The 15,284-nt window shown below is 35.4% G+C and overlaps 1 protein-coding gene across 5 annotated transcripts in view; it reads left to right on the top strand.

Moving 5' to 3' along the window:
• Window positions 1-15,284, top strand: part of LOC111047178 (gastrula zinc finger protein XlCGF57.1-like) — a 102,675-nt gene that overhangs the window by 83,850 nt on the left and 3,541 nt on the right. Inside the window, exons 1-4 of one of the 5 annotated variants that reach the window (XM_039439491.1) lie at window positions 3,557-3,720; window positions 7,214-7,336; window positions 8,707-8,809; window positions 9,081-9,181. The exons of 3 other annotated variants lie outside the window; for them this stretch is intronic. In XM_039439491.1, coding sequence (XP_039295425.1) covers window positions 7,229-7,336; window positions 8,707-8,809; window positions 9,081-9,181 — 312 coding nt within the window. In that variant the 5' untranslated portion in view covers window positions 3,557-3,720; window positions 7,214-7,228. Of the gene's footprint in view, window positions 1-3,556; window positions 3,721-6,675; window positions 6,760-7,213; window positions 7,337-8,706; window positions 8,810-9,080; window positions 9,182-15,284 lie in introns of those variants that run through there. One more of the 5 variants, XM_039439497.1, reaches the window with a different exon arrangement.

The raw sequence follows: 15,284 nt of genomic DNA, 5'->3' as shown, positions 1-15,284 counted from the left end.
CAAAGTTGTGAAGTCCTTTTTGAATTACACGGTATAAACTTTCATTCGAGATGGCGGACTTCGGTGTCAGGATACTAGCCGAATTTTCAACTTTGCATTTACTGACAATCTGTGGTACAGGCTTAGACGGTCTTCAGCCATTACATCCTCCTGTGCTTGATGTATGTCAAGAGGATACAGCATACTCTGGCTGCCCGAAGTGACGTTCACAACCACAACACCAGGCGCTGCGAGCTGCTGGATGTCCCTAGGAGACGCCTCAACCGTTCACAGGCCAGCTTTAGAGTTTCTGCACTGAAATTCTTCAACAAGCTGCCTCCTGGTGTAAAGCAGTTGGATGAAGCCGCCTTCAAGAGAGCCGTCAGGAAGCTGCTTTGTGATAAATCATATTATAGTATAAATGAATTTATGAGTGATGATCTGAACTTTTTTTAAAAAGTGATCACTGTTTTACCTGCCATCTGAATAGTTTTCGTGTTGTTGTGTATGTTGAAATCGAACTCTATGACGCCATCGATCCCACTAATGTGGGTAGAAGGTATTAATGAAGCAGAAGGTATTAAAGGTATTAAGACCAGTTATAGAATAGACACGATGGGAAGTCTAGCCTCTGAAACCAACATTTACTGCCATATCTCCAAATCGTGACGTCATCATTGGATAGAAAACTTTCAGATTGTGCTCATTTCAGAAGGATATAAATTATTATACATTAGAATGGTAAACTTCAGCTGCGCTCCCGCTGAAATAGATACAATTTGCAATGGAAAACAATTTAAACAAACTCTACAGAAAAGTTTTCTATCTGATGTTGACGTCACGATTTGGAGATATGGCAGTAGTTGTTGACTTCATCGACTTTCAGTATGAATATACAATAGGCCGTGTCCCGTGTCTATTCTATAACTGGTCTAAGGGTACAGGCCTCTCCATTGTCAAAATTTATGTTGAAGCTTTATTATTATTTATTGGCTAAATCGCACGTCCAGTGCCAACTCACCTTTCATCAAATTTTTGGTTGGAATTGATTAAGTATGATATTTTGAACATAAAATCACAAGAAATAAACGGCGCTCAATCATCATAATTTTAAAAAAAAAAATTTAGTTCTACTAACCTCACTTTGTTCACAAGATTTTAAACACCTCTAATATATTAGACTATATTCACAGTTAAATTGGTTTCAATTGTACCTGAATGATACTTCAAAACATGCAGATCACTTATTCTTAACGATAAACTTCAAAACCTTTCTTAAATATTATCAAACAGTACTTTATTAAGATATATTTTTCTGTTTTTCCAGGGACCAGAAATCAATTTTAATATTCACTGGACTTTGTTACAAATATCGATGATCGATAAATCAATTCGATATTGATTTGTGAACTATCAATAAGTGATGCACATATAGAGAAGCTATCATTAGAAAAATGCAATTAATTTATTCGTATTTCATTATGAATTTGAGTTTAATGATTTTATTTCAATAAATACTTGAAAATATTCAAATTGTTTTATTTTTCCCACCAATCTCGTCAATAAAACTTGAAAACATCACAATGGATGTGAATTTTTCAATATAATTGAATACTACTCTAGTAAAATTTTAAATTCTCCATTTTATAATTCGCCCGTTGTCAATGTTTTTGAAAGTGAACCCAACTACAACGCTGTAGTGAGGTCCATGCTGTAATGGTAATGTTTACTCAGCACTGGTATTGCTATCCTTGTCTATAATTCAACAAAGCGGATAGCGCTGCCTTTTTTTCGATTTGCTCTGTTGCCAGATTGTCTTTTTACAATGTAAAATTATAAAATTATTGAAAAATATAATTTATTGATTAATTGACCAAGCAAAGTGAGATCTTAGATTCAAGTCGACGGTTTTGTATTTATTTCTATTCATGTTTATATGTTTTTTTTTTTATATTTATGTTTATATGCTCTGCATTTATAGTGATATGCAGCAATAGATTTTCATAAAATTTGACTTTGACACTTTCATGAAAGTGTTTAATGTAAAAGGGTTGGGGTTTAGGTTATTTCAAGTTATATTTCATGAGGTGAGGTTAGGTTTTTGCTTTAAATTTGCAATATGCTAGAAAGGGCTAAAATACAGGTAGAATTATGGTTTTTGATATTTCAAAGGTGAAAATATAGGTAAGGGGGTTAGGATTTTGCTTTGAAATTGCAATATGCTGGAAGGGATTACAGGTTTTTACAAAGATTTATGTTTAATAATGTTTTAAATATAAAAGGATAGGTTTGGGGGTTAGGATTTTGCTTTGAAATCTAGAGTGTTGAATGTGAAAGGGTTAGGGGTTAGGTTATTTCAATTTACATTCAATAATGTTTCATGAGGTTAGGTTAGGTTTTTGCTTTAAATTTTCAATATGCTAGAAAGGGCTAGGAAACAGGTGGAGTTATGGTTTTTGATATTTCAAAGGTGAAAAGATAGGTAAGGGGGTTGGGATTTTGCTTTGAAATTGCAATATGCTGGAAGGGATTACGGGTTTTTACAAAGATTTATGTTAAATAATGTTTTAAATATAAAAGGATAGGTTAGGGGATTAGGATTTTGCTTTGAAATCCAGAGTGTTGAATGTGAAAGGGTTAGGGTTTAGGTTATTTCAATTTACATTCAATAATGTTTCATGAGGTTAGGTTAGGTTTTTGCTTTAAATTTCAATATGCTAGAAAGGGCCAGGAAAAGTGTAGAATTATGGTTTTTTATATTTCAAAGGTGAAAAGATAGGTTAGAGAGTTAGGATTTTGCTTTGAAATTGCAATATGCTGGAAGGGATTACAGGTTTTTACAAAGATTTATGTTCATTAATGTTTTAAATATGAAAGGGGTGGTTAGGGGGTTAGGTTTTCCCTTTGAAATTACAATAATTATGCTGACTTAGTTATAGTGTTTTTTTAACATTAGTTAAATAACAACCGTTATATTCTATTAATTATATTATTGGGAAGTATTCTTCTTTTATTGAATGAAATGATGATAGTATATTGATTATTATATCGAATTTAATGATAAATCATCATTGGATAATAATATATCCTCATCAAAATGGAATGACGGCTCCAGTTACGGTGCTCGGTAACCATCATCACAAAGAACGTTACATTCAAAGATCTAACGGGGAAAAAACCGTTACTAACGCATGTGCGATACGGAGCTGTCTGAGACCGAGAGTGGTTTGTTCTTTCTTCATTGTTAACATAACCTCATTCTTATTTGTTGTGTGCCACATCAGAAATTCAATTCAATTTTTTTTAATGTTTTAATTGTGCTCTTAGGTTGAAATTTATAGTACAGACACATTTTTTTTGTTCCTTTCTCATTAAAAAAAATAAGTCGGTATCTTTAAAAATAGTTGAGATACAATTTGTGCCATGATTAGTCACATTTATACACTATTTTCTATTATTTGACTAAACGTCTGCTACATATTCAAGCAATTTTTAGTTTTTATTTCTATTGTGTAGAGATAAAACGCAAGTAAAGTATGTCGTTATGTACTGTATCAACCTTTCAATAATTTGATTTTGATATTCGATAATCAAAATGGCTGCCTCTAATAGGTTAAATGCATGTAAAATTGTGCAACTTTGAACTTAGTTTATTTTACAATAGTGAGCGCCGTTTATTTCTTGTGATTTTGGGTTCAAAATAACATACTAAATCGATCCCAACCAAAAATTTGATGAAAGGTGAGTTGGCACTGGACGTGCGATTGGCAACGACCTGAAGTATCACTTAGGCTAACCTACTTTTTAAGAGTCATAATTTATTATTAATATTATAAGCATAAAGGGAAAGTGTGATAAACCTGATGTATTTCTCATTATTTGTCTCTGAAATGAGTTTCTTTACTGGAATGATAGGATAGGTATCATCTTAAATTGTATCGAATGTAAGTAGCCAACCTATCCAATAGGAAAAAATACTGTTGCCGTTCTTGACTAGATAAGATCCCAGATTGACTCAATTGACTGTAACAGTGAGACAAGAGATTGAATTTGAAATAAACTTTTATTGGACGAAATCTAAAATTTTAAGGTGAAAAATTTCCCAATTAGGCTACTTTACATTACAGATCCTACCTATTCGATAATGTTCTATATATCTTTAATTTTAGATCTATTCATCCTTGAAAGAATGAATTCATAGTCAGCTCGATATTTGAATCAGCAGCCGAAACCATTGCATTCTCTTATGGGTCGGGTGGGGGGGGGGGGTGTTGAAAGTTTCTGGTAGTGAGAAGCAAGCCAAGGGATAAAGTGGTTCCAGGCTATGTACCTTGTGTATCACTAACACATTAGTAGGCTACCTACCTATGTTCCAAATGTAAATTGTACATTAGTTCTCCCCTAATTCAGCCATAGGCCTATTATGAATGAAACCAAGTATCTATTAAATTTTAACTACTCATCATAGAGGCTAAATCATCTCTGACGGTAGGCTATTGCTGCTGACCTATAATAATAACTAGCATGTAACTTGTGCTCCACCAGGGTCTGTTCAAAGCACAAATAGATTGAATTTACTTTCATAGTTCCATGCTCTGATATTGAGAGTATTAACAACCTGAAATTACAATAGAAACTATTTGATGTGGCTTTTATCTTACATGAAGTTTATTGTTTTTGAACAGAGGCGCCATTTAGGGGGAGGGGGCTAGGCCCCCAACAAGGATCAGATGAATAATGAAAATGCGGGTCTATCTACACGAATCCTTTGAATCTCATACTGATTTTAATACTTTTTTTTTAAACAGCAGTAGTATAATTCCTTCTACAGTATTAACAATGTAGCAAAATTGCCTTGGAAGTATGGGTATGGAGTAATAAAGAATATATTTTTCTCTGTGGTGTAGTTGAAGCTTAAATATATAATGGGTACAATTATTGATGAGGGCACATAAGTGAGTTATTGCATAAATTTCAACGTGAGAATTAACAAGTTGCAAGATGTCACAGTGAAAGCAAAAGAAAGGGCACAATCAGAAATCAAAAATGTATGTACAGAGTTGGTTAGAATTATGTGAACAGCTTAATGTTTCTTTAGCTTTCTAACTGAAAGTTATTCCCTAATTGTTATTCCCCAATGAAATTGTCATTATCAAAGAAAAATTTCTCTTTTTCCATGATTTTTAAGAAATCTGTTTCAGTGTATTCCTACTTTAGGGCCTCTCTGTACGCCTATATTTCTAATAAATACTTCATGATTAACTAATAATGTAGGCCTTTATGCTTGTATTGATACTTCAACCACATTATTTGTATAAAACTGGAGAAAATGAAGCATATAATAACATCTTTGAATGTAACATTTATGGGGGAACCCAGGTCTCTCTATCCTTTGGGCATATTCCTTCCCCCCCCTCAAACCTCTTGTTTTTGCCCCCCACCCCTAGCAGTTTGGTGAAATGGCGCCAGTGTTTTTGAAGGAACGGATTCAAGGATCCAAAGGTTCAAAGAACCCCACACGTCATCGAAGCTTATTGTGTTCCCAGGTAGTATTTTAGTTAGGCAAACCAATACCTATTTCCTTCACAAGAACCAGGATTTTTTCCCTAAACTAACATTCCATTCATCACCTGGTTGCAATCCTTGACGCAATCCAGTGTGATATGCTTGGCAGTCTCTTCAGACTGATTAGACCTCATGACCTCCGTGAGTTCCACTCCTGGTCTTCTTTGTAGGTCCTTTTGCAGGAAGGGACGGCCAAGTTTCCTCTATGGCGCCCGTCCACCCTTGACTCAGCCACTTGACCCACATTTTTGCCTGGTTTTCACCCATCACTGGTCTCTTGAGTTTTTTCTGTTTGCCCCTCCAAAACTTCACAGGGTCAGAAGCCTCACCTCTCCCAAGAAGTTTTGCCTAAATGGCCGCCCTTCTTTGAGCAGTGATGAGTTTTGGCCTCACCATCCACAAACTCGTGATCTATGTGAGTTCCACTCCTGGCCTTTTTGTAGGTCCTTCCACTGAGAGTGGGGACGCCAAACTGCCTCTCGGGTGCCCAGCGCCCAGCCAACCTCGACTCAGCTTCTTGACCCACATTTGTGCAAGGAGTTTCACCCATCTCTGGTCTTTTGGGGTTTTCTTTTTGCCCCTCCGAAACTGCCCTGATGGGGCAGATCTCATGGGTTTTGAGGCAAGGCATCTTCTGGAGTTACCTTGAGGTCCATTTTAGTCGCCTCCTACAACAAGCATGGATACTGTTGGTGAATTCTGGTTTTCAACACATTCTTGAGTACAATGATCAACTCAAAGCTCCCCCAACCCACAGGGGGCAGATCACTACCTCCGTAAACAAAGCCATAGTGCATTCTGGTGACATCAGCACAGGAAGGGCTCCTTCACCAATAAAAATTCGTTGATTTCAGCCGATCTATATCAGCTAGTTTTTTTATTGGTGTAGGAGCCCTACCTCTGCTGACATCACACGAATGCACTACGGCTTTGTTTACGGAGGTTGTGGGCAGATGTGATGATACATTTTACAAGAATAACAAAGAAATTAATTCTTTTCATACTGCATGCATGACCATGAACAAACAAGATCATCTGAAAAATATTGTAGAATCAGCTGGATGGCCTTATGGAGCCATACCGAGTTTGAAAGCTTCATCTTATATACAATTGATATTGAAAATTCAACATTGATGTTTAAATGGTGAAAAGTGGTCATGCATGCAGTAAAAAAGATTTAATTTCTTTGGTGTTCTTCGACCAGTAAGGTATAAGGTATAAATAAGGTATCTTTGAAATCTTGATAAATTTTAGTAACTTTGTTGTCTTTTCTGAATTTTTTGTAAAGTGAACGGTTTTCGTGAAATTTGCAATCAAAAATTCAAAAAGGCCGCCATTTTGAAAATTCACATCAAAAATTTTTTATTATTTTTTTTAAGTTGAGTTTATAGCATAAATATTCATGCCAAATTTCAAATCAATACAACATTTCGTTCTTGAGATAAAAAATCCTAAGTGAAGAAAACAAAATGGCAGCTATAAGGATAACCGCTAAGTTTTAGATACTTCAAATATGACATTTGTAGTCTCCTATCGACCAGGAACAATACCCTAGAATGTTCAACACTACTTCTGAAACATCATGTATATGACATCAATACAAGTACAAATAATATAGAGCAACATACTCTTCTATGCTCTATTGAACCGTTTTCCTCTGTTTTTGTAGGTAAAGTCTGAGCCAATGGATTCTGCTGAATGGCCAGAAGACATGGCCGATGTCAAAGTTGAGATTGACATAGACTACACCATGTCCTGGCTTGGCAAGCAGGAGATTCTGCATGAAGAACAGGTGACTTTATTTGCATTAGAAACACTTGAAATCCAACCACTTTTCACAAGACAATGTTTGTCTGAGAGAATAACAGCTCATTCAACAAACAAACATTATGGGTACATAAATATGATCATGTATGTCCAGTGATCATATTATGGTGGCATAGTATAAATTATGAATACCCATTAATAATATAGAAATTTTACAAGTGACCCCTTGGGTTATAGAACTCGCTCATGAACTGTATTGTTATTTCAACCGCCCCTAGATGGTGGTAGAAAAGCTCAAAAATACTAAAGGGCGAGTCATGGGACTTGATAAACAACTATTTTTTTTATTCAACTTGTAAATTTTATTGTCTGAACTAACTACTAGAAATTTTGACAACTAATAATCTGTAACAATTTATTTCGCATTCATCAATAACTTCAGAGAACTGTTTTTGAGATTTTGCTAAGTGATTGGGGATTCGAACAAAGGTAGCATGAACTTTACTCATTTCTCCACTTCAAATTTATAATACCAAGGACTCGGTTATTCAAGGGCTTTAAGCATGAGCTAGAAAATACAATGTCACTCACCATTGTTCAGAGTATAAATCCATCACTATCCGAATTTTCACTACATAGGATGTTATCACTAATATTTTCTATAACTTGTAGTATCGAGTGACCTGGCTGGCTCAGGTCTGGTGTCAGAGTTTTCAGGTCGCAACTGTTCATTTTCAGGGCCACTGACATGACCTAACAACTGCTTTTTAGGCAGTCATATTCTCAATAAAAATTACACATTCACTTCAAACAATTAAAATACTGCAATTTATCCCAGGATGAAGACTAATACATTGAAACAATATTTTGTCTATTACTCTCAATGAAAACATATTTTAAATTACATGCTCAAGTGGGAAAAAACTGTGCTGGAGAGGCCCGAGGCTACCTCTACATTCAAATCTGTATTGATTTGCGGCATGATTCAAACTGATCTTTTCCATGCAATTATAATGTTCCCCTCCCACCAATGAGACGACGGTCCACGTGGAGACAGAGCACAATTCCGTGGGAAAGGAAAATACAAGTTTGAAATATTCCAAAATACTTACTAATGTATTTTTCATCACTAACGGAAATTCAGTTCCATGAGAATACTTCAACCCTGCATAAAATTGAAAACTGACTGCCTCCCCAGATGTAAGTTAGCAAAATCTTGTGAGAAAATTATTTTTCAATAGAAAAATTAATGTCTCATGATGAAAATTAAGAAACTTCTTAGTATCTTAGTTTTAGAACTAACACTCCCCCAATAAATAAATGATACCAATAATAAATTATTGATATAACTATCTTGTATATGTATCTCTATTCTCTAGTCATGACTATTTTCAGGTGTCATCCATCCCAGTACAAGTGAATGAAACAACTCTTCATGACGAAGGCGTAGACATGGAGGAGAACGAATGTAAAGAAAAAGAACAACTATCTAGCAAAGGTTGGTTGAACTATGGAAAAGATTCTGCTCTACAGAAAATACAAATTGTGTTTAGAGCTAGTAAAGTTTGATTCAGGAAGTCATACCAGAATAGAAACTTAATATCATCAATCAGTCTTCTATAATGAGTCTCATTATCTGAGTAAGAATATCCAGTTCTCTCTCACTCTCTCTCTCTTTCCTTAACTATCTATCTTTATCTATATCTTTATCTATATCTATCTCTCCCCCATATTTCCAGTATAAAGTGAATGCTCTTTTAATGTTTCAGAGACAACTCTACCCACTGCCCATGTCAAACTGGATCACATTCAAGTGCTAGATAGAATTTCCACAGTGTTAAACCAAAGGCAGAGCTCAAATGATGATTTTGTAAGTGTTTTTCCAAATAATTTCAAGCTATAAGGTGTATCCAAATACGTGTATTAACATACATATACATTTTCAATTTTCCAATTTTTTTTCAATTTCTTAAAACACACAAAAAAAGACAAAACAAATGAAATACAATAAAAAGCTACAAATATAAAAAAACATGGGTTTTGTGGTTGGGTGTGTTGGAGAAGAGAAAAAAAGAGAGGAAGATACCTAGCCAACTATGGTTTCCCATGTAATAGGCAGGCAAAGAAGAGAAGAGAAAAGTGATGAGGAAAAAAGGGAAGGGAGAAATGTGGGGAAGGAAGAAAAAACAGAGGAATAGGTAGTCAAATTAAAGGTCAGCGAGTCCACTGAAAAATGAAAAAAAAACTTATGAAAAAACAATGCTGGAGCAGAAATCTTGAGTCTTATATATCTAAATAGAAGAAAAAATCACTGTATGTCTAGTTTTTTATATCCAGTTTAATTTTTCCGCTGATCTTATTGTCCATGAGAAAGTGATTTGGAATAAGGTTTATTATTTTTGTACCTATGTAAATTAACTGCATCCTTATACATTCAATATTAGTGTTATAGGTTACATATTTGTTAGCAGTGGCCCTTAGATTATAATAATTATGTGTAGAGTTTAATGTGAGAAAATCGGATCTATATTTTATTAAGTACTCAATTACGGTTTTTATGTATAATTGACATATAGTCATGACCTCAAAATCACTAAAAACCATATCCATTGGATAGAACCTGGGTTTGCTTAATATAACTTTAATTGTCAGTTTTTGTGCTACAAATAATTCAGCAAATATTAAGATTGAATGAATAGGTGGGTGGGTCATTTGTTCATTGTTCATAATTAGAAAAATTATTTCTCAACATTTTCTTGCTTTCACAATCCACTCTTATCTTACAAAAAACAACATTTTTGACATGCTAAAAACTGTTTTGTTCAAGTACCTAGATAATTCGAATAATAATAGATAATAAATTTATGTCCTGAAAGAAAGAAGATAGTTTTAATATTAATAATAAATAAATTTATCTTTTGAGACAAAGATTAAATTTGTGTTAAATGTTAAATTAGTGTAATGAAACTGCTGATCAAATCACTTTTCAATGTTTGTGTTTATTATTCAAGAATCAAAACATTTCTAATAATATCAACATATTTCCATTTAAAAGTATAAAGAAGTATAGACTCCACTTCCCACATTAAAACATAATTGAACTTTGAATATAATAATTTAGGTTATTCAGACAAATTAAAATCTACCCACTCTGAGATTCTCACTATGTTGTGGAGTGATCCGTGGTCTAGTGGATAGAGTGCTTGCGTAGCAGCATAGAGATCCCGGGTTCGAACCCCTCTCATTACCAAAAGTTTTTTAACCAGATCACTCCCGTGTTATCGGATGGGCACGTTAAACTGTCGGTCCCGGCTGAAGTATGACAGTCGTAAGGCCCATTGACGGCTTAAATTATATATTCAGGCGGTGGAACATTCCCGAAAGGGAACTCCCCACCAACAAAAGCCATACGAATTTTTTTTTTTTACTATGCTGTGGTCTATGATGCATTCACATGCTATCAAAACTTTTCATTCATGAAACTTTTGTGTCATCATGGAACTTGGATGACTATCAATGGTTCATATGGCTGAAACCACCAATCAATCAGCTGTTTAGAGACTGGAATTTTATAATAATAAAAATCGAGCCTCAAATTTTGTCGTTCAATAACTTTTTTATTTGTGCACAGAATTTGATGATTTTTGTTTAGTTGTGTTTGTTATGTTTAGGAGCAGGTCTATCAAATTTACGATCAGACTCCAGGACTCTTCCCTAAGGTCCTTCAAAGTTTACATGTAATCCTTATGGAAGAAGATTTGTGAGCTGGCCACACACAGAAATAAAAATTCCCCCCCCCCAACATTGAATCCGCTATAACAATAGAAGGAAAACACCAACTAGTGAAATAATACATTAAATTGAAGAGAAAACAAAGCTATACAATTTACGGTGAGCATTCATTTTTACCATGCATTGTTGAGGAGTTGTAGGCCCTGAAACATCAAAAAATAGGATTAAAAGCTGTTATTTTAACAATGTTACACATTCAAGAGCGTATATCTCGAAAACTGTTGGAGATATCACAAATCACCACAGATCAACTATTGTAGAGAATTTATCATGCTTTTTTTTGAATAGTTAGTCATGTCAGTTGAACGCATTTTCCTCAAGATATGAGCTTGTAAGCAAAACATTGGAAAATGCAACTTTTAAACCACCCTCATCCCTTTAGAACAAGGGGTAGGGATGGGAACTTTTGATATGTTCACCCCCTAACTGCTCCCAACAAAGCTGCAAAGTCAAAAATTGTGTTCAAAACATTCTCTCCAAATTCCTTTGTCAATTGGTCTATTTTTGCATAACTGAAGATCTCACACTCAACACTGAAGCTGCTGCAACAGTCGTGGGGATGTGCGTAAACTTGTGAAATTATACATCAAATTGAAGAGAATTAGATGCTCTATAAGCTCATGATCAGCATGGATTTTTCCCATTGATATTAAAAAAGTTATAAGAGCAAAAAAAGCATAAAATCTAAGGAAAATGTGTTTTTTTTAAATGTCACATCTTTCAAGCAGATATCTCGAAAAGAGAGATATAGAAAAAGTTATAAGATCAATATTGTAGGAAATTATGTAAGCTTCAATATCCTATAGAAAAGTCATGTCTGTGAAATTCATAATTTTCGAGTTATATGCGAGAAACCAAAAAATGGTACCTTTGAACCACCCCATCCCCTTAGCACAGTGGGTAGGGGTGGGGACTTTTGACATGTTTTCCTCCTCACTACCATAAACAGAACTGCAGGGTCAAAAATTGTCTTCCAAACTTTCTCCTTTTTTCCCTTTTTTTTGAGCATTCATTGCCTGGACTATCAATCAATTTCTGAAATTTTAATTAAATTCCACCCTATAACATTTGTTTCATCTATCTAATTTTAATTATTAATGCAATATTGTATTCACTATTATTCCATATTTCATTCATTCATCCCATAATTATAAGATTCAAATCAACTAGTATTTAACTTATTAAGTAGAGTTTAAAATAAAAATTTAGTGCATCAGATTAAGCTAAGAATAAGCTCACCTTAGGAGGCGCGGCTTGGTGATACAAAGTGTTATGGAGATTGCCTTATCACACCGTTCCACGCCATGTCCGATTCAGTGTGTGTGAGTTCTCCCATTCAAACCAATATAAGCAAGAAGCACCTGGATGCAAGATGCCGCATCGCGCCTCCTAAGGTGTGCATCCAGCTAAAGTTTGTCATGAGATGGATTAACTCTTTGGCGGTACGAAGTTCGCCGGGCCAGCTAGTTTATAATAATTCTCAACTTTGGCAAGTGTAGAAGTAAAAAATCTGGTGTGGCGCACTCACACCACTTTCCTTGCCGTTATAAAAATTGATCAACTGACGCTAGTGTTCACGCGCATCTCGAGTCTACTATTCTAAGATCTGAGCCAGCTGGTAACAGGACAATTATAGCGCTGCAGACACACAAAGTCTGCTATCTCTTCATAATGAATGATTCAATAGAATCAACAGTTGCCAACAGTTTGCAATCGAATAATATTATTTTCTCGAATTTCAAGCTTATTTTCAATTTTAGGTGAAAAAGTTACTGAACATTAATTGTAGAGATTTTTATGCTCAATCTTTTCCACTTGAAGTTTTTTGTTTAAATTGTATCTGTAGCCTGATAATTGGGAATCCAAAATCAAACTTTGCATAGATGGGGTGGTGCTCCTGAAATTTTTACAGATATGGGACTAGTGGCATTTGATAGAGCTTATCAGTTACTTTTTTAGGTATGAATAACCAGGCTCCAATGTGTGCCGTTCCACCTCGAATTTGAATTAACAGAATATTAATTGTCATTAAGTATGAAAGCAACATTCTTGTTGACATACAGACCTGAATTGATAAAAGAGTGAGCATAGTCACCATCGTTAATTAAGAGTGCAACCACAACCAGGTCCACCACAACTAGATCATTATAGCTAGAGAACAATGACTCATTATAACCACTGATATAGGCATCACTTAGCCATTCCTCAGTGATGAATGAAGACAACCATTTAGTCATTGTGCCATCCTGGGCTTTGGCGGTGTGGGTATTAGCATCATTTTGAGTCTCTGTATCCTTGGCACTTGCAGCATCAATACACTGCAACAGTTGGAGATCCAGCTCAATGGACCAATTCAGGGCGGCATTCCGCTTCTCCTCCATCTCCCGAAGTCGACTTTTTAACTGTTCATTTTCTTCCTCCAGAAGCAGCAACTTTTCATCCATAAATTCATGAGCAGGGCTTTCAGAGATAGACGATTGATCTAATACACTTTCTTGTTCAGTAGCATCACTAACATGAGAACTATTTGGAGAAGGAAGCGGTGACGAAGCATGATCTGGGTCTTTATTATGATGTTTGTGCGCACCACATACCTCCACAGTTCCATCAAAAGAAATTTTTGTTTTAATAGAAGCCGAACACTCCTTATAAAGGCATCTCCATGTGATAGTATTGGTAGTAATTGAGCGGAAAGAACAACGGTACTCTTGGCTTTTGTAAATAATTCCCGGTTTGCCCTTTGTAGTTTTAAATTTAATAATGTCATCTTCCATTGCCTTTAGAATTAGTATTTAAAAACCAGACTGAAAGAAAAAAAAACACTTTGATAGTCTCTTGCAGTAGAAGCCCAACTAGTAAGCGAAGATCATAATTATAAAGAGTTACCTGCTTTGAAAATGATTGATGTCCAGTGCAGTATTTCCATTACTAGGGTATAAAGGAAGAGAAAGTGCTAAGAGAGCGGTCAAAGCAGGAGATAAGGAAGCTCCTGAAAAGAAAAGGAATATAGGAAGAGGAAGAGAGAATCAAGTTAAGACAGGTGTAACGTAGATTTTCATCACCACCGTTAAGACAAATAGGAGCTGCAAGTAGCTTTCAAAAACTGCCGCCGAAATAGCCGACTTGCGCAGTTCGCAAGGATAGGTTAACGGTAACGGTACTACCTGGCTCACAGTAAAGCGTCAGCCATTGCCATAGTGATGAGACGTGGTCGAACAGCTGATCGCGAGTGAAGCTCTGACAGCTCTATGGAGATAGATAATCAGTTCGAGTCGGCTTCAACCAGCGTTATCATACTCAATTGAAATCCACCCTAAGAGGCCTCAATCTCACGATTTATCCCACGTAAACAAACAAAAAGCAAAAACCAGCCACAAAATGGAGTCAAAACTTTGTTGTACGGGTCACTTACAGAAGTAAACGCTTTCACCCAGCACCCGCTTGAAAAGATTGGATTCACGAAATAGGTACTTCACAACCTAATAATTACAATCACTGTACTCTATAGGATAACTTTTCCACTAATTACCACGTAAACGAGAGAAATTGCAGAGCACCAAATACTTTAAACCAACAAGGTAGCCCAGTGCTACCAACCTCAGTGCTACCAAAAGTTTCCAGAATTGTGGTGTACTACCATATTAATGACTTTTCATGATGATTTTCAATTATTTGAATATATTGTTGACATTCTGAGCCTTCAGGCTGAACTTGGGGTCGCTGAGAACGAATCTGCTATCAGAATTTCTCTATCACGAAAAAAACCCAGCTGTTGATCTTCCGGCAACCGTTAACAGTCATCCTGCAATGCGGCCGAAACACTTCCAAGCCATTTATAATAATTCTCAACTTTGGCAAGTGTAAAAGTAAAAAAACTGGTGTGGCGCACTCACACAACTTTCCTTGCCGTTATTCATTTGAAAATTGATCAACTGAAGCTAGTGTTCATGCTCATCTCAAGTCTACTATTTTAAGATCTGAGCCAGCTGGTGACAGGACAATAGCGCTGCAGACACACGAAGTTTGCTATCTCTTAATAGTGAATGATTTAATAGAATCAACAGTTTGCAATTTAATAATATTATTTTCTCAAATTTCGAGCTTATTTTCAATCTTGGGTGAAAAAGTTACTGAACATTAATTGTAGAGATTTTTATGCTCAATCTTTTCCACTTGAAGTT

This window comes from Nilaparvata lugens, chromosome 1, assembly GCF_014356525.2.
Source record: "Nilaparvata lugens isolate BPH chromosome 1, ASM1435652v1, whole genome shotgun sequence".
In the NCBI taxonomy this organism is placed as follows: Eukaryota; Metazoa; Arthropoda; class Insecta; order Hemiptera; family Delphacidae; genus Nilaparvata; species Nilaparvata lugens.
The sequence above is the reverse complement of the archived record's forward strand: the minus strand, read 5'-3'. Positions and strand labels throughout refer to the sequence as shown.